This window comes from Lynx canadensis, chromosome D4 (genome assembly GCF_007474595.2).
Source record: "Lynx canadensis isolate LIC74 chromosome D4, mLynCan4.pri.v2, whole genome shotgun sequence".
NCBI classification, from domain to species: Eukaryota; Metazoa; Chordata; class Mammalia; order Carnivora; family Felidae; genus Lynx; species Lynx canadensis.
The window spans coordinates 87,208,692-87,227,500 of record NC_044315.2 but is presented as its reverse complement, the minus strand read 5'-3'; the positions used below and the strand labels follow the sequence as shown (position 1 = coordinate 87,227,500).

General features: G+C 53.9%; 1 protein-coding gene across 3 annotated transcripts; it reads right to left on the bottom strand.

Moving 5' to 3' along the window:
- Nucleotides 1–13: 13 nt before the first annotated feature.
- On the bottom strand, nucleotides 14–17,478 carry TBC1D13 (TBC1 domain family member 13). Of its 3 annotated transcripts, none has more exons than XR_004344324.1 (12): nucleotides 17,362–17,478; nucleotides 16,325–16,398; nucleotides 14,738–14,778; nucleotides 14,120–14,181; nucleotides 13,869–13,968; nucleotides 13,020–13,102; nucleotides 10,092–10,251; nucleotides 7,021–7,231; nucleotides 6,292–6,455; nucleotides 4,044–4,204; nucleotides 3,570–3,652; nucleotides 14–2,705 (listed from the first exon to the last, which is right to left on the bottom strand). XR_004344324.1 is itself a non-coding variant. In XM_030294427.1 (12 exons), exons 1-12 carry the CDS (start codon nucleotides 17,382–17,384, stop codon nucleotides 2,640–2,642), a joined length of 1,203 nt encoding a protein of 400 aa, XP_030150287.1. In that variant the 5' UTR covers nucleotides 17,385–17,474; the 3' UTR covers nucleotides 14–2,639. The 3 variants fall into 3 exon arrangements, 2 of the variants coding, with proteins under 2 accessions (XP_030150287.1, XP_032451376.1); XM_030294427.1 differs by having other exon boundaries at nucleotides 3,570–3,627; nucleotides 17,362–17,474; XM_032595485.1 differs by lacking the exon at nucleotides 14,738–14,778 and having other exon boundaries at nucleotides 3,570–3,627; nucleotides 17,362–17,462.
- Between the last annotated feature and the right edge of the window lie 1,331 nt (nucleotides 17,479–18,809).

Below are 18,809 nucleotides of genomic sequence, written 5' to 3'. Positions count from 1 at the left end.
CACCAATGCCCAATGCAAAGAACACATGATTTATTAAAGACAACTTGTCATCAACAGCATTGATTCAAGGAATAAAACAGATGAAAAAACAAAAGCAGACTTCCATTCTGACCCTGGAGTGAGACCTGCAGAATTCTTACAGCCCAATCTCTAAGTGTCCGAAGTCCTGGGGGCAGCTCCCAACCAGGAAGCCCTGGGCATGCTGGCTCTCAAGGCACCTCCCTTGAGAATCTGGGGAGGGGAAATCACCAAGGGCCTGTCCCTTCCTCAGGCAGTATCCCACTGGGGAGCGCCGTGTAATCTGGACATGGTCCCTGTGCTCCCGATCCTCATCCCAAGGTCAAGGAAAGAGCACTGGACCTAAGTCTGCCACTGAGGCAAATCAGACGCAGCGACTCAAGTAGTATGGCCCCAGGAGGGTAGGCGGGGGACAGGCAAGAGGGAATGCATCAGGTGTCCTGAGCAGGCTGCTGGGCCCCAGGCTGTGGCCCAAGCCTCAGGCTGTGAAGGGCTCAAAGTTGGGACTGAACCACCAGCTGAGCAGTTCTGGGAAGAGGCTGAGCCAGGCTGGTGGGAAGCAGGGTCTCTGTGCCATGCTGGGGTCTTGCAGTCTGGAGACGACACCCACCCTGTTGTATCCCTTACACTCAGTTGCAGTGCAGAGCTCAGAGCCCTCCCAGCCAGAACCTGCTGGAAAACCAGGAAGGTCCCACAGACAGGTGGAGAGGATGCTGACTCTGACCTTGGAAGGTCAGGAAGACCTCCAACTGCTTGTATACTTTCCCAGCCCCACCCTTCATCCCCAAACCAAGCACTTGCCAGTCTGCAATAAATAACTAGGAGTCTGAATAAATACAGTAAAAAAAAAAATCTCCCAAGTACTGTATGTTGGGAGGGGTGGCGGCAAAAAGGCAAGTGCGTAAAGTCCCAGCAGCATCCAAGGTACAGCCTGGTACAGGAGCCACTTGGGGGCAGCTCTTCCTGGGCCCCACAGCCGGGCCCGGGAAGGCAGCACAAAGTCCTGGCTGCCGGACTCGGGAAGGCTTTGGGGACAAAAGGGCCACTGCTGGCCAGTCTGAGGCGGAGGCCGCTTGCCGTATCGCCCAGCCTTCCAGATCCAAACCACCTGTCTCCTCACAGGAGGGCGGGCCTTGGTCAGAATGTGCCCACTCCTCCCACAGCCCCGCGGCAAGAGTAGCCAGCTGCTCCTGCTCCGAGTGTCCCTGCCCCAGATCCTGGGAACAGCCCAAGCAGGTGACCAGGGAAGGGCCAGCACCTCCTTCAGCCTGCCCGGGGGAGACGTGGCTCTCCTGGCACCAAGAGGATCCAGGGCCTTTAAGCTCAGCTACACCTGGCCCAGGGAGACTCCCATTGGTCCCACTTGCCCTTTATGGGACTCACTGCCCTGGGCTAGGACCTGGGAGCCACAAGAATAACGACTCTTCTGAAACACTTGGATCCCAACCCCTGGTACACTATCGCTTTCAGGTCCTTTTCCTCTGGGAGAGAAGGGCCTTTTGGGGGAATCTCTGGAAGCCCCAGCTTTCCCTCTTCTCCTTCCTCCATCCCCTGGGCAGAAAGGAGGGTAAGGGGCCCAAAGCCTTACGGGCCATCATTTCTCAGCAGCTTTTGGTTTCCAACATTTCTGTTGGGAGTCAATTCAGGACCCTGCGCTGAGGCACTGTGGACTCCCTCCCCGTCTGTGCGACCTGGGGGCCCAGGGCTGGGAATGTGAACAGGGTGCAAAGGCCAAGGTTGACCCCCAGGGATTTTGCTGAGCCAGACTCCTCATTCTGTTTCTGGGGTTCGTGGAGGGGAGGAGGGGGAAGAGCTGGGGATAAGGCACCCCAAGAGAGAAGGGCAGAGGAAGAACAACAGAGGGGCAGACAGAGCGAGAGGGAGTCACACATCCCCTCTGTGAAAGAGGCAGAGGGAGAAGGGGAGGAGAAAGAGCCCTCGAGGGACCAAAGACACCCCACCCCCGTCATATACACATGGACACACACACACACACACACACACACACACCACACAGGAGCAGCAGACACCCGGGAGATGAAGAGACACACACACGCCCACCCAGGACTACAGACAGAAACACACACTCGCGGGGAGAGGGACAGAGAGTTTGACCTGGGCCTGGCAGCTTCTTAGCTCCTTCACAGTGTCACCTTCCCCATGGAGAAGCCTAAGCACCAACCCCCAGAAGAAGTGGTTTCTGGCTCATTTGCCAAGCACCTCCCGAGACCAGAGCCCAGAAGACCAGAGCAGGAGAACAGGAAGGGAGCAGCCGAGCAGAGGCAGGGAAGGACCCTTGCCGGGCCCCAGTGCCCCCAATGTGCCCCAGCCCCGGAAAACCACCCCATGAGCTCCAGCCTTGCTCGGCAGCCTGGGCAAAAGGTCCCCAGGATGAAGAGCAGGGAGAGAGCTAGGGCTGCATGGATAGGAAGGAACATGGCACAGTGTGCCCCCAGCGGGAGCGGCCGAGGGGGAGGGAGCCGGGTGAGGAGGCCTGGAGTGGGCCAATCCTGCAGTTTCCCCTCAGGCTGGCTGGGATCCCACAGGCTTCTGCGTGTCCCAGAAGCCAGGGCACAGGGGTCGGTGTCTTCTCTCCCAAACCTGGGCCTCTTGCCAGGAGGCTACTTGGAGTCTTGGAGTTCCTTGGCTTTCTGAAGGATCTGGCAGACATCTGTGATGGGGTAATCCTGGGCAGGGAAAAGGTCAACAACATGCCTCTTAAGTCAGCTCACCTTTCACCACTACATGCCCTTCCTTCCCACTGGGCCCTGTCACCATGCTGGGCCCCGGGCCGGAGGGACAGGGGCCACAGGCCAAAGACACCTGCATGTCGCCCAAACCTTTGCTAACGCTACACCCGCTGCAGCACTAGCTTACCTGACCCAATCAGCACCGACCAGTGCCACAGCCCCTTCCTTAGGACTCGGGCCACCCTCCCTCCCCTCCCTCCTGCCATCGAATCCCAAGCACCGTTCATCCCGAGCCTGGTCGTGGACCAGGTGCTGCTCATGCATTAGCTCAGTGGGTCACCTCATCAGTCTGGTTAGAAAGTTACTGTGACTGTGTCCGTTTTACAGACCTCGTCAAATTACTGAAAACCAACCCCAGGCCAGGCACTGGAGACACTGAGGCCTGGAGAGGTGATCGCTTGGCTCGGGTCACATGACTACCACAGCAGAACAAAGATGTGAACCCAGAGCTGTTTACTCTTGAGCCTACGTTCTGAACCACTGCACCCCAACCTCCTCCCCCAGGTCTCAGCGCTTTCACCAACAAGCACCACAATGTACCGGGCGCCACCGGGCCCCGGGTAAGATGAACTCAGGTAGAACATTTGGGTCAGGGACGCCAAGTCATTCACTCAAGGCGACACCACTCAAGTGGCAGGACCAGAATTCAAACCCAGATCCTAACCCAGATCTGCCTCAGGAGTCTGGACTCTTCTGCCCTGTTCCTGACCCCAGCCTGAAACAGCGGCTGGCAGCGGTGGGTGCTTGGTAAGTACCTGCCTCACGACCAGAGCCTGAGCTGGGCCCCCCGAACCCCATTACCTGCAGGAGCCGCATGTTTACGGTGAAGTCCCCTTCCAGCAGCTGCTCCCGGATCAGTCTAAGGAAAACAAGCAGAGGGGCGCCTGGGCGGCTCAGTTAAGCGACCGACTCTTGATTTCAGCTCAGGTCGTAATCTCACCGTTGGTGAGATCAGGCCCTGAGTCAGGCTCTGCGCTCACAGCACAGAGCCTGCTTGGGATTCTCCCTCTCTCCCTCTCTCTCTATTTCTCTCCCTCTCTCTGCCCCTCACCTGTCATGCGCATACATGCTCGCTCTCGCTCTCAAAATAAATAAACTTTAAAAAAAAAAAAAAAGAACACAGCAGCAAAGCGCTAGAGCCCTGGGCCACCGAGCATGGGCCCAGCAGGCCCCTTCCTGCTCCCGCCTTACCACCCGCAGTGTGACACCCGCCCGAGAAATCCAGAGGCTCACTCCCCACAAGCAGCCCCGGCCCTCTGCTCGCCGTCTACTCACATGAGCATGGCACAGCACACCAGGAGGAGGAAGTCGAAGCGGTTGTCGTCGGCGAAGAGGGAGTCCCAGATACGGATGACGTCAGGCAGCAAGAACTCCTGGGACAGCAGCAGTGTCAGCCAGCGGAAGGCAAAGAACTGGGGCTTGATGTTCTGCTCTTGCTGGGGAGACAAGGCGTGGGCATGGCGGTCAGCTGCCATGCAGTGTCATGTGGCCTATCAGACTGGCCGCGCGTCTGCGCCGGGCATGCTGTGGGGGCGGGACGGCACTGGGGCCGCCCGGAGAGCCGCGCTCAACCAGAGGGACGGCTGCTGTTGTGGCCGGCCGGTGCTGTCAGATCTTCGATTTTTCAAGAGGAGCCAGAAATCCGTGCTTTTATGTAAGCTCTCTAGATTTACAAATGGCTCAGATTCTTTTAAAATGCAGTATGGGGGCGCCTGGGTGGCTCAGTTGGTTGGGCGTCCGACTTCAGCTCAGGTCATGATCTCACAGCTTGTGAGTTCAAGCTCCGCACCAGGCTCTGTGCTGACAGCTCGGAGCCTGGAGCCTGCTTCGGATTCTGTGTCCCCCTCTCTCTGCCCCAACCCACTTGCATTCTGTCTCTGTCTCTCTCAAAAATAAATAATAAAACAAAAAATTTTTTTAATTTTTTTTTTGTTTAACGTTTATTTATTTTTGAGACCGAGAGAGACAGAGCATGAACGGGGGAGGGGCAGAGAGAGAGGGAGACACAGAATCGGAAACAGGCTCCAGGCTCTGAGCCATCAGCCCAGAGCCCGACGCGGGGCTCGAACTCACGGACCGCGAGATCGTGACCTGAGCTGAAGTCAGACGCTTAACCGACGGCGCCACCCAGGCGCCCCCCAAAAAAATTTTTTTTTAAATGCAGTACGGATTATAACCCTGGATTTATGGACAGACTATTATGGGGCACTTAGGATAAGCCCAGCCTTGTACTTCACATGTGAAATATATTATTTCATTTATTTACTCTCCGTACAACATCTTGTAAGACAATTACTCCCCATAGAGATGAGCCGTCTGGTCAGCCAGTGAGTATTACTAACTGAAAAACCATGTTACAAAATAACAAAAACATAATTCCAAATCTGTTTAAAGGGATCTGTTTATATGTATTTTCTTGTTCACAAAATTGTTTTTATATAGTTTCTTTTCACAAAACCGTTTTCCGAAATAAATGGGGAATGACACTCCAAGAACTTTTTAGATTATTTTTAATTTTTAAAAATGAAGTTCAGGGGCGCCTGGGTGGTTCAGTCAGTTAAGCGTCCCACTTCGGCTCAGGTCATGATCTCATGGTTCGTGAGATCTCACGTCCCACATACAGCTCTGTGCTGACGGGTCAGAGCCTGAAGCCTGCTTCGGATTCTGTATCTCCCTCTCTCTCTGCCCCTCCCCTGCTCACATTCTGTCTCTCTCTCAAAAATAAACATTAAAAAAAAATTTTTTTTTAAATGTTTTATTTATTTTTGAGACAGAGAGAGACAGAGCATGAATGGGGGAGGGTCAGAGAGAGAGGGAGACACAGAATCTGAAGCAGGCTCCAGGCTCTGAGCTGTCAGCACAGAGCCCGACGCGGGGCTCGAACTCACGGACTGTGAGATCATGACCTGAGCCGAAGTGGGACGCTTAACGACTGAGCCACCCAGGCGCCCCCCCAAAAAAAAAAAAATTTTTTTTAAATGAAGTTCAGAGGCGCCTGGGTGGCTCAGTCAGTTGAGCGTCCCACTTCGACTCAGGTCATGATCTCGCGGTCCGTGGGTTCGAGCCCCACATCAGGCTCGCTGCTGTCAGCACAGAGCCTGCTTCGGACCCTCTGTCTCCCTCTCTCTCTCTGCCCTCTCCCCCCCCTGCTTGTGTTTTCCCTCTCAAAAATAAATGAACGTCTTAAAAATAAATAAAAATAAAAATGAAGCTTGCACTTTGTTTCTCAGAGGACTGCTACCAAGCTAAAGTCATTCAGTCTACAGTGAACACACTGCATCATGCCTGGCCCACGACAGGCACCCTATCAACTTCCTCTTCGTGCCCAGCCTGCTAGGCTCCCACGTCAACTGCTGCCTCGGTCTCCCGGTCGAGCCCCAGCTTTCAGGCCAGCACTCCCCAGCGGGAGCAGCCACTCTCCATTCCCGGACTCAAGCCAGAACTTGCCCCGGGCCTGGGGTGCTGAGGAGGCCTGCTATCTGTGCCCCTTCCCGTCCGTCTGCCTTGGCCCCGTGGTCCTCACCAGTTTCAGGTAGAGTTCCATGTCTTTATCCTTCAAGGTGGAGTACACCTTTTCCATCTTGTAGGTGATGCCACACTGTGAGTCGTCCAGGCTCTTGATGAAGTTGTCCCGGATCTCAGCCATGAGGTTGGTGAAGCAGAAAAAGGTGTCCGCCTCGGCGTGCTCTGGCGATGGGTGGGGGAAGGGGGGGCAGCTGCAAGGGAACTGATGCCCTCCCGCGTCGCACCCCACCTCTCCCGTGCACGACGTCTCCCCCTTTGCCTCTGAGCTCCTCCGGGCCGCCCACCCTCCTGGTCCGGCCCGGGCCCTCCTCTATCCTTGACCACGCTCCGCCCCCAGACTAAGGACACCACGTCTTTCTTCTCACACCTTCGGGCAACACTGTGCATTTCACTTAGTAACTGATTACATGCTCTTCTGAGGACACTTTTCAAACCATTTACTTGAAGCCTTGTCATTCAGCTTCCGGAATGTACCGGTCATCTCCTTTGTCAGAACTTCCGTTACCCGCGCTGAGAGCTCAACACACTCCCCACATCCTAGAAGGCCTGAACTGGAAAGGACCTCAGAGATGATCCAGGCTAACCTCTCACCTCTGACAGAGGGAAGAAGAGGCCCAGAGGTGGGGCGCGAGTCGCAGCGCCTCATAAGGCCCATTAGCCAGGCTTTCCTGGGCCCCTCTCTCTAGGGAGCCGCATGAGGGATGCGGGCAGCCAAGAGGCCTTTTACCTTTCCACTCGCTGTTGGGGTCGGTGGCAAAGGTATAGTAGAGGGGCCCCACGATCTCGTTCATGCCCTGCACGTAAGCGATGCCAGGATTGAGCTTGGCGTAGATGAACAGGATGCGCTCCACCACCTCCCAGTGGGCCTCGCAGCCGTTGGGCAGCACCTCATACTCGTTCAGGGAAGAGGGCGTGGAGTTCTTGTGTGGGGAGCACATCTGGGGAAAGAGGGGAGGAGCCGGTAAGGCGGCGACGGTAGAGATAACGCGTTCCCGCCAGAAATGTTTGCCGTTCAGGCAAGACTCAACTTCCAGCTTATGGGGAATACACAGCACAGCGGAACGCATCCAACGCCACAGGGAGAAAGAGGCAGACAAACCCAGAATGTGGAGTATTCCACAAGGCAGCGGGGCCGAAGCCCAATTTATGGTGCTAAAAACCAGAACAGCGCTTACCTCTGAGGTGAGGGGTACTGACTGGGAAGGGGCGTGAAGGAACTTTCTGGATGATGGAAACATTCAGTGTCTTGACTGGGCGTGTACGTAACTAAAAGTTCATCTAGTTGCGTACTTGAGATCTGTGCATTTTACTACATGTAAGTTATTCTTTACTTTTTAAAAAACCTGTAAATGTGTCAAAAACAGACAACTGGCCAAGATCCTTCAAAAAATCAAATGCTGTGGGGGAGGGGGACGGAAGTGGAGGCCTCCCTGAGATCAAGAGACTAATGAAATATAACATCTCAATCCCACACATACACCTTAATGGGTCTCGGATGCAAAGTCAAATAACTAAAATATTCTTGGCACAACTGAGGACATCCGATCACGGGCTGGAAGTTGGGTGTTACTGTGGAATTATTGTTAATCTTCGTATGTGAGGATGGTGACAAAGGAGGATGTTCTCCCTCCCAGGAGACGCCCACAAGAGTACTCGCGGATGAAGGGTCGGGGCGTGTGCAACTTACTCTCTCTACATATAATACACCCACAAATATGGCAGAACATTCACAACTGTTGAATCTAGGTGGAAAGTATACAGTTGGGAATCGTACTCTTCTTTCAACTTTTGCGAACGTTTCACATTTTTCATTAAGAAAAAGTTGGGAGATAAACAGAAGAGGGATCCCTGCTGAAGAGGGTTCCTCCTGCGACAGAGCAGAGGTCTCCAACAGCGGTGCTGGCAGGAGCCCCCAGGGGCGCCGCAAAGATCCAGGTGCCGGGGGTTCCCTGTGTGAGAAAGCTGCAGGCAAACGCAGGCAGGGCCAGCGTATGAAGCCATCCGGGAAGCACGGGATCCTGAAGACAAAGTCCCCCCCCATCATACACACACGTGCAAACATATACACGTGTGTACATGTGCGCTCACACGCACACATCGCTAACATTCACTGACACCTTTCCATGGGCAAGACCGTGCCCTGCAAGCATTCCTCCATGAAGTCCTCTGAACAATCTAGAATGCCTGCTCAACATCATTTTGAAGACGAGGAAACTGAGGCTCAGAAATGTTAGGTCACTCACCAAAGTCTCGCACTATGTGGTGACAGCAGGACTTGAGCCCAGACTGGCGGACTCCATAGCCTGCAGCCCAGGCCTCAGAGAAATGCCTTGCAGCCTTCCCAAAATCTGCAGAGCCGTGACCTCATTTCAACCTCCTGGTGATTCAAAAGCCAGCATGGTGGAAATGATCCTGCCCAGTTTACAGGGGAGAAGGTGGAGGCCCAGGAAGGTGAGGCTGGTGTTACTTCCCCCGAAGTCAAACAGATGTTCAACTTGAACTAAATGGCCCAAGCGCAGGTCCCGAGGTCTAGGGATGCAGCTTCTGGTCAGGTTCTCTGCCACCAGGACCAGATCAAGACCTAAAATGGGGAAGAGCTCCGCTCTCAGACCCCAATTACTGCAGTGAAATGAGTGAAGCCAGGTCCGCACCTTGCCCTGTAGCCAGGACATCAGCGGCAAGTAGGGTCGCCCACGTGGCCAGCCAAGCATTCTGCACCCCCTGGCACATGTCACTCTGTCCCGGGCACATGGGCCCCTGGGAACAGCTGTTAACTGCCCGTGTCACCCCTGCAGCAGAAAATGGCTGCTATCCGAGAGACACAGAGATGTGATCAGTCATTCTACCTGAGGGAAGAAAGCTTCTGCAGTATTATATGTCACGAGTCTGTTGGAGGTTACAGAGAAGGATTTTTCTACTGTTGGAGGACAATGAAAAGTTTTGAGGAAAAAGCGGGAGTTCCATGTACTCAAACATAGGTGTAAATTCAGGAAGAAGGTAATACGCTTCATTTGGCTACAGGCTGCTTCTCAGAGTTACAGGAATCTGCTAGAAGACTGGGGTTCAAACCCTCCGTGTGACTTGGCCAGCACAAGCCCTAGCAATTCTAGCTCCTGATCTCTCAAGTCTACCCACATTTCACCCCGGCCCCCACCTGCCTGTGCCTGGACGGTGCGGCCGCCTCCCATCCTCCATTCCTGCCCTTCCAACACCCCCCACGGCAACTGCCCACGGCAATCCTTCACAAAAGCAGACCGGAATCACGTCCCTGCATTGCTCAGGAGTCCCTAGGTGGCCTCACGGCCGCTGACCTTGCCAGCATCCTCTGGCGGTGCCCCCCTCTTGCCTGGCTGGACTCTGCTATTCCCTGAACACACCACACTCACTCCTGCCTGAGGCCTCCACTATGCCCTCCTCCCCACCTGGAACACACTTTCCTGCTAATTCCTGGCCTCTTAGCTGAAATGTCACCTCCTCGGGGAAGTCTTCCGGGACACCAAAGCCAGGTCAACTCCTCACTGCCTCACTGCTCCCACACGTTCTCATCAGTGTGTAATCGCTTTTTCAAGAGCCATCTCCCCTGCTGCTCCTTCAGCACACGGGAGGACCCTCCCCCGGCCCCCCACACCCCCAGACTTTGATAGCTGACTTGCAGAAGAGCCCCAGAGGTAGACCTGGCAGGACCAAGGTCGCTTTGGGTAGCTGTCAGGGCAGATGGCCGGTGGCCAGTGCTCCGAGGGAAGCAGGAAGGAAAAGGCTGTCACGGGGCGTCCCTGGGGCCCCCGGGCTGGCTCTCACATTTGTGACTCCGCTCCGGTTCCGGGCCACTGTCTGCGATTTCAGCGTCGTCTGTTCCACCCGTTTACGCAGGGTCTCAAACTCATTCTGGGGGTCCAGGATAAGGAGGCAGGGGTACTCGGTGGCTCTCTGGAAGAAAGATATATCTGGGCACAACCTCCTGTCAAGAGGGAACAGGAGAGAGCACTGTTACTCAGGATGAAAGTTTGGAGCATTTCATCAGCACTCTGTTGCTGGGTGCTCCACTATTCCAAAAGGCATTTTTTGTGTTTTTTAAAAAATTAGTAACATTTGGGGCGCCCCGGTGGCTCAGGTGGTTAAGCATCTGACTTCGGCTCAGCTCAGGTCATGATCTCACCATTGGTGAGTTCGAGCCCTGCATCGGGCTCTCTGCTGTCAGAGCAGAGCCCACTTTAGATTCTCTGTCTTCCTCTCTCTCTCTGCCCCTCCCCTGCCCTCTCTCTCTCTCTCAAGAATAAAAAAATAAATTTTAAAAAATTAGTAACATTTTTGGGGGAGGGGGAGACATAGAAAGCAAGCAGGGGAGGTGTAGAGAGAGAGAGAGGGAGGCAGAGAATCTAAAGCAGGCTCCACACCATCAGCACAGAGCCCAGTGCAGGGCTTGAACTCATGAACTGCAAGATCATGACCTGAGCCAAAATCAAGAATCGAACACAACTGACTGAGCCACCCACACGCCCCTGTAACATTTTACTTTTAAGAATTTAGTTGTTGGGGCGCCTGGGTGGCGCAGTCGGTTAAGCGTCCGACTTCAGCCAGGTCACGATCTCGCAGTCCGTGGGTTCGAGCCCCGCGTCGGGCTCTGGGCTGATGGCTCAGAGCCTGGAGCCTGTTTCCGATTCTGTGTCTCCCTCTCTCTCTGCCCCTGCCCCGTTCATGCTCTGTCTCTCTCTGTCCCAAAAATAAATAAAAAACGTTGAAAAAAAAAATTAAAAAAAAAAAAAAAAAAGAATTTAGTTGTTGTTTTTTTTTTTTTTTTAACATTTATTCATTTTTGAGACAGAGAGAAACAGAGTGCAGCCGGGGGAGGGACAGAGAGAGAGGGAGACACAGAATCCGAAGCAGGTTCCAGGCTCTGAGCCATCAGCACAGAGCCCGACGTGGGGCTTGAACCCACGAACCACGAGATCACGACCTGACCCAAAACCAAGAGTCAGATGTTTAACTGACTGAGCCATCCACGTGTCCCTAATATACCCACATTCTGATTTGTATTTCCATATAGGTACACACACATATAAAATTTTTAAGTGTCCTTATGGTCTTATAATCCAACTCTCCTCTTTAACCACAACCATCTTTCCATGTCAAAAATATTTATCTAAAAAAAAAAATTATCTAATACATATAGGGTATTCAGTGCAGTGTGGTTTAAAATGGTTATGTTGATAAACTAACTTAAATAAAATGGTTATGCTGCACATTGTGTAACAGGATAGTATACAGCTGACACAGGAAGATGTCCAGAACAGAGGGAGAAGAAAACTCAAGGTGGGAGACAGTCTCTACGATGCGATCACATAGGTTTGGTTTCGTTTCATTTCCAGTTTTACTGTGATATAATGGACCCACATCGCCGCGTCACTTCAACAGGTAAAGTTTTTCTCGTGCACGTTACTGCAGCACAGGCACGCTTTCCAGACTTCTTACACCCAGCACGTTGCAAACTTGCCCCCCTAGAAACACTGAATGACATGCTACAATCGCTACCAGTGTGAGACAGAACCTGTTTCTCTAGAACCGGGTTCAAGACATGGTTCTTGACGCAAACTGTTAAGACACCTCGTGCACAGAGGCCGCCCCAACTCCACCCTGAGAATGCAGGAGGCGAGACCCTCTTTTGCATCCTGGCTGAGCCGCACTGGGCTGGGTGTCCACCTGAGGCCATCTGAAGATGGGGCCGGACAAGCTGAGCACGGACAGAGGAGCAGCGCCCGGGGCCACGAGGGCCCGGAAACACGGCCGGCGCCCGGTGAAAGGGGAACTGAAACCCGGCCAACTGACTGCAGATCTCCAGCTCCAACCACTCAGCCCCACTGCAGGGAGGCCTCCCTTCCAGCTCCTCACACAGCCTTGTGGGAGATCCCACCCACTGCCAGACTCGCCAACCCCACAGGAAGCAGGAGCGTGTTTCCACGTCTCTCTGCCAAGCGGAAAAGCACGCCCAGGCACACACTGAGGCTCACAAGTTTTCAAAAACCACTCATCTGATCCTGTCACTCCTATGCTCAAAACCTCTGCATGACTGCCCCATGCCCTTGGGATCAAGTCCAAGGTCCAACCCCCGCCTCCTTCCAGTGTGGCTTCCACCACCGCTCCTCGAACGTGCCTCCATGCGCTTTCAGGGCCTTCCCGGAAGCAGCTCCCCACCACCACGGTCTTTCCCTCCCTCCTCCCTCGAGGCCTCTCACTCCTGAGACCTCAGCCGAGGCTTCCCCCCAACCCTTAAAGCACCCTGAACTCTTCCCTCAGGGCACTGACCACAAATGCTAATTACACGGAAGACCCATCTTGCTGAAGGACTATCTAACCATCCTCCCCACCGGGTTCTAAGCTCCTTAAGAAGGGGACCACGTCTGTCAATTCCATGCTCAACCCTGAGCTCGGCACTGAGCTCGCCATAGAGTGGGATCTCAGTATCTGTCGCAGGAAGGATCCAATGAACCCATAAACACCTGCGGCACGACAGAAACTAAGGCAGGGAGAAAGGATAGCCAGGCACTCGACTCGGTCACTGGCCCCGTTCATAGGCCGACATCACTGGGGCTTGGACCCACCTACCAGACCAGCCTCCAGCCGTTCCTCAAACACCCACCTGTGGGTGTGGGCTGCAAAGGGAAAGGACAGGACTGGGAAACCCCCCAGAAGTCCCACGGGCCAGCTCCTGACCCCCAGTGCCCTGCTTACCGGACGTCTTTGTCGATTTGCAGCAGCACCTCGTTGTCCTTGAAGTATGTGTTCCAGCGGCTGTCGGGGTTGGGGTTGAGTGGCTGAGGGGAGAGGATGAGCTGCTCTGTCCCAGGTCCAGCCAGGGCCCCAGGGGGCAGATTCCAGTCTGGGGGGGGCGCCTGAGCAGAGGCCCAGCGGGGGCTCTGAGACAGCCTGTGAGCTACTTGGGGAGCCTCCAACATCACGTTCTGCTCTGAGGACACCCCTGCTGGGCAGGGACCACCCTTTCTGTCTCAAATGCCGCATATACCAGGTGCTCACTAAATGCTTGTTGAATGAACGCATGTTGTATTATCAGGTCTCTTCGAATCTAATTCACCTTGCTCGGAATCATCAAGTCTAAACGTTGGAGGACGGGTCCATCCATCTCCACTTTCTGCACAAGGGGAGGGGCTCAGTATCTGAGGAGAGCATGAGGCTCCCTCCAGGCCACAGAAAGACCATTTATTCTCACTCCTGCCCTGCTCTCTCTTCAATTATAAAAAAATCACAGAAATTTCCCCAGGGAACTGAGGCGAGGAGGAAAGGAGACACAGCACACACAGAGGACTTGGCTCAGTTCTACACACACACTAAGACCCCAATTCATGGCCTACGTTCCTGACCAGGCCCAGCGCCTGGGAAGGAGAAGGGAGAGACGACGGCCTCCAGGGGCTGAGCGGCCCAACACAGAGAGGAGGTACTGGATGGTCCAGAGGGGACCCAGACTGGCCACATCTGTCCTCTGGGGCAGACGGAACTTCTGGCTCCAAAGCCTGCATCCCTCCCTACTCTGTAGCCTGGGCCCCTGCTGAGACCCTTACTCACGTGGTCCTCAAAGGTCACATCCTCCCTGGACACACCCATGTTGGCCTTGGCAATGCCAGGTTGGATAATCATTTCCCTCAGGAACTGAGAATACAGCTCCCTGCAGGAGAGAAGGGGAGAGAGGATGATCCCAAGGGTCTCGTCCAGGGAGCCTGGACCAGAGAAGCAGCAACAGGAGGCAAGGCAGGCCCAGCACCACCTGCTGTCTGATAGGAAGGCCCTCCCATCACCCCCCTTTCTCGTGGTCTCACCTCTGTTTGGCCAGAATGGAGGTCCATGAGGCTCTCTCCAAGGGGAGGTAGTTCAAGAGAATCTGCACAGAGGGAGAGGAACAAAGCTCTGTCGACTCCTGGGCCCAACCCCAGACAGTAGGTGGAGGCCAACAGGCCTCAAGAAAAATGTCCAATAAAGGCCAGAAGACCAGATGGGCTGAAACTCACGCGTGCAGGTGTGGGCTGGGGGTAGCCTCCCCTTTCCTCTCCACTTTATCCCAAACCCACCCTTTCCTCTGCTTGTCCTCACAGAGACCCTCGCAAAGGATAAGGAAACCTGGAGCTCAAGAGGCTGCTCCCACCTCGGCTAATAGCTTTGGGCAAAGCGTGGCCTCTTTCTGTCCCATTAAGCATCACTTCTACTGCTCTGTGCGGACCAGGAAGCAGAGAGCTTCACTGCCACTACTACGTGTTCCTGCCCCAAGGGAATCCTGGAGGGGATGCCAAGAGGAAAAGAAACCCAGAACTTCCCAGAAAAGTCTCCTCGGACAAGCAAGGAAAGGCGCAGAAGAAGGGGAAGGGGCCAGGGCGGGGGCAGGCCATGCAGGAACCCAAGGACATTTGGCAGAGCAGGCACCCCACCCCAGGCACACCCACCTTCCAGCAGAGGCACCGAAGTCCGCCCTCACAGGGGATGCCTGTGGACACAGCAGGCAAGAGTCACGCCCCAGGCCAGAACCCCCAGCCCCCCCCAGCCCTCCACCTCAGAGCCAGTGGGCAAGGAATGGAGTGCGAGAAGTACTTCCTCAAGAATCATCTCCTGTCAGAAAAATCATTGGACTACAGGCTAATCCTGTGTATTTCTCTCCATGACCCCTGCCCCCACCCCAGAGCTCCCTCTGTGGGGAATGTTCTTTTGAGGATAACGCCTTCTCACCCTTGGTATTTCTTCCTCAGAGCAGCACTTACCCACCACCACCATCTCTGCCCAGTTGGAGTCAGGTCTCTCATTATAAACAATAATGGCTCCATGAACTGTCCTTCATAGCATCCAGCCCAATTGGGACTGTATAACATGGTTTGAGGATTAATTTAACCTCTGTAACACCAACAGCTGGGTGAGCCCCCGAAAGAGAAGAACCAAATCTGCCTTATATTCCCAGCCCCTAGCGTGGGGCACAGCACACAGCAGGGACACTGTAAATATTTGCAGAATATAAACTAAGCTATAAATGCTAAGCACTCTGTGCCTTATGGACATTACTTCACTTGACCCTCATTACAACCCTAGTAAGTAGAGAAGATTAGCACTCTCATCCTCACCTTCCAGATAAAGAAACCTATCCGTAATGACAGAGCAATCGGGGACTCCAACACAGGTCTGTCTGTCTTAACTCTACAGCCCAAACTCAACGCACAATGGCTTCCCCGAGGCCTGGTAGATTCTTCAGCTCAGTACACACCCCATGACCCCTCAAGATCTTCGTTTAAATATCACTCTTGAACAAAAGACAAACGTCTCCTGCGATATTGTCAGGAGCCTCACTAAAGCAGCTGCTGCTACGGTACCCCTAATACCGTGAGTGGGAGCTGATGCCCACCTCCCTCAGAATCTGCATGGGGACAAGAAAAGCAACTACAAGAACTCCTTGCTGACCAAGTCACAAGGGCAGAGCAGTAACAAGAATCCACACAGAACACCTTAGGATATTTTAAAAGATAAGCAAAAATCTCTGTGCTGGAAGGTTAACCATGCCAGGGAGGGCAAAGTCAAACACTGCTGGGGTTCAGCTCCTTAAAGTCAGGGTCTCAAGGCTAGAATTTTACCGTTAACCAAAGTTCACCACTGCCTGAGTCAGCTGTAATCCCCAAGCCTGGGAGAGAATCAGGAACTGCTCTGCAGCTAACCAAATTCTACAACACAGGAAGTTTGCTGAGGAGTGAGGCAGACCCCGAAGCGGCTCGAGTCTCTTCCCCGCTCCAGGCTCCCGCATTCGATCCTCTCCAGTAACCCTCAGCCAGCAGCAAGCACCGCTTACACCCCAGGAAGCATCCTAAGGCCCAGGCTTGCTCTTGGCGGTCAGGGCAGTCAGGGGTGGCTGAGAGTCCCAGAATCAGCAGAAGGCCCCACGAGGCAGGCTGGCCGCCCTAGAACTGACCAGGTGTGGCCCTGGGCACCTTCCCCTCCGTCCTAACCACAATGCTGCTCTAAGGAAACCCTGAACGTGGAGAGCTGCTGCTTACCACTAAAACTGAGTTCCCGAAGCTTTTCCAAAGCGATCGTGGGCTCCTTCAGGACATCCTGGAAATCTGCAATCCTAGAAGTCGGACAGGAAGGCAAATGAAGCACATCCAAACCCCAGAGTGACAGACTTAGTGATCACTTCTGAAGCCCAGAGCTCTCATATCACCAGTCTTCAACCAGTTCCTCCCACCCCTTCAGGACATAAAGACAGCAAAGCTCAGCCTAGGTCCTGGCCAAAGGCACCTTAGGGGAACTACAGAATTACAGATCACTTCTTCCTCCAAACCCAGGAACATAGAGATATTCCTCTAGAGGTTCTCAAGCAAACACCATGAAATTAGACACATTTCTAACATTTAGTGAGCTGGCATTTATTGGGCACTTCCTGCTGGCCAGGCCCAGCCCATAGTGCCACTAGGAACCAGGAGTAATGTGATCCCTAGACAACGGACCTATGTAACCTGCACGCAGCTCCCCAGGCTCAAAAATACAACCATTAGAAGACCTCTGGGCTAGACAGTAGGCAAGGACAAAAGGTTTAAAGAACAAGCGAGTCCTGGAGAAAAACTGAAGACTTAACAAAATTTGGCCAGTGCTGTGGGATTGAGCCTGAGGGAAGGAAGACTGGAGAATCCAGGTTCTCCAGCATTCCATGTAAAAACCAGGCGAGGGGAACAGGGAGCATTTGGAGGGGACGGTACTGGGGCAGAGGATTAACAAGGGGGACAAAAACGGTGGGGAGGGGATGGGGAGCTGGAGAACGGGGCATCGAGGCCCTGGATGAGGAAGACACCAGGGGAAGGGGGAAACCCGGGGTCCAGGATGAGGGAGAGACATGGGGTGACACCGGGGAGCAGAAGAGGTGCCTCCGCTCCGGGCACCCTCAGGCCCACAAGCAATGAGGTTGGAAAGTGGGCGCCCGAGACCCGCTACACTGGGCTCCCGCTTCCTGGCCGCACCTGCGTCCCGCCATGCAAGGCAGAGGGGGCGGCCTGGCCAGGAGTGGTCCGCCCGGGTCGGCCCCGGTGGCCCTTACCTGCTCTTGTGCAGACTCGACATGGTGTTGACTTCCGGATCCCCCCTTTGCCCTCGCCGCCGCCGCCGCCGCCGCCGCCCCCTAGGGACGCGGGGCTCTCTGCAAAGGCCTCCGGCCGGAAACGAAGCCGCGAATGCGCGCGTTCCGTCTCGCCCCGCCCCACCCGCTCGGCCCGGCTCCGCCCCACTCACGTGCCGCCCCTCCCCGCCACTGCCGAGGCGGGGCCACGGGGACGCCGGGAGCGCGGCCCCGCCCCCGTCTCCACCCGGCCCACGCGCGCGCGAGACTGAGGACGAGCCTTTCAGGTACACCGTTCCCTGTGTCTACTCTTTGCACTTCCCTGGGCTTCAGTTTATATCTATGCAGTTTACCTGTCACCTTGACCTCTTCCTTACCCGTTCCTCGACGGCAATAAACGGTTACGTCATTGTTTCAAGAATGTGGACCTTCCTAGCTCAACTATACAGGCCTCCCGGCGGGTCTTTTCATTTCCAAATCCTCGACGCCTATGACAGCAGCGCCCGCACCAAACAGATGGCTCAGTGACTACGGTTCAGTAACTATCAGATGGAAGAGCCGGACTACAGTTCAGTGTTTCCTTGGCTTTTGGAGTTGACAAACATGAAATTTACTGTATGAGAACAATAGAAAAAGAAAGCCAAGGTTTCAGGATCCTTCTTAAGAGATGGTTGGCAGCCTTACAATGATTTTTTCTACATACTTGTGTGCACAAGTGCATAATTGTCCTTATCTTTTAATTTATCCACTGATGGGTGAAAACTTTGTCATTGGACTGGAAAGCCTCAAAACCTCCCCTTCCGCCCTCAAGACTTGTCTGTTCCATGAAGTAGGGACACAGGTACCTGTTCCTGTATTCACTAATCCCATGATTTCTGCTCCCACTGCGTGTTAGGTACTGAGCTGTTTTTGTAGAATACCAAGGTTACATTCTTGTATGAAATACAAGAAATAAATAAATGCTCTCTTAATGGCACAATAGGAAAGGAATATTTTTCCAGATAAAAAGAATATCAGTCAGCCCTTTAAAATGTTGGTTAGGAGACAGGGAAAAATGCAAATGATATGTTAGGAAAAACACATTTGGGGCGCCTGGGTGGCTCAGTCGGTTAAGCGGCCGACTTCGGCTCAGGTCATGATCTCACGGTCCTTGAGTTCGAGCCCCGCGTCGGGCTCTGTGCTGACAGCTCAGAGCCTGGAGCCTGTTTCGGATTCTGTGTCTCCCTCTCTCTGACCCTCCCCCGTTCATGCTCTGTCTCTGTCTCAAAAATAAATAAAACAAAAACAAAAAACACATTTGACTTATCATTTGAAAAAAAAAAAGTTCTATTCTTTTTTTTTAAACATCTCTTCACCTTTGAGAGACAGAGAGAGCACGAGTCAAGGAGGGGTAGAGAGAGAATCTGAAGCAGGCTCCAGGCTCTGAGCTG

Bases quoted from the DNA above. Each gene is read 5' to 3' on its own strand.
- TBC1D13 (XM_030294427.1), bottom strand. From the start codon at position 17,384: ATGTCGAGTCTGCACAAGAGCAG. The intron at 13,103-13,868 runs GTGAGTAAGGGT...CTCTCCCCTCAG, and splicing joins ATGTGACCTTTGAGGACCAC to CCACTCAACCCCAACCCCGA. The intron at 10,252-13,019 runs GTAAGCAGGGCA...CCCTCTTGACAG, and splicing joins CAAATCGACAAAGACGTCCG to GAGGTTGTGCCCAGATATAT.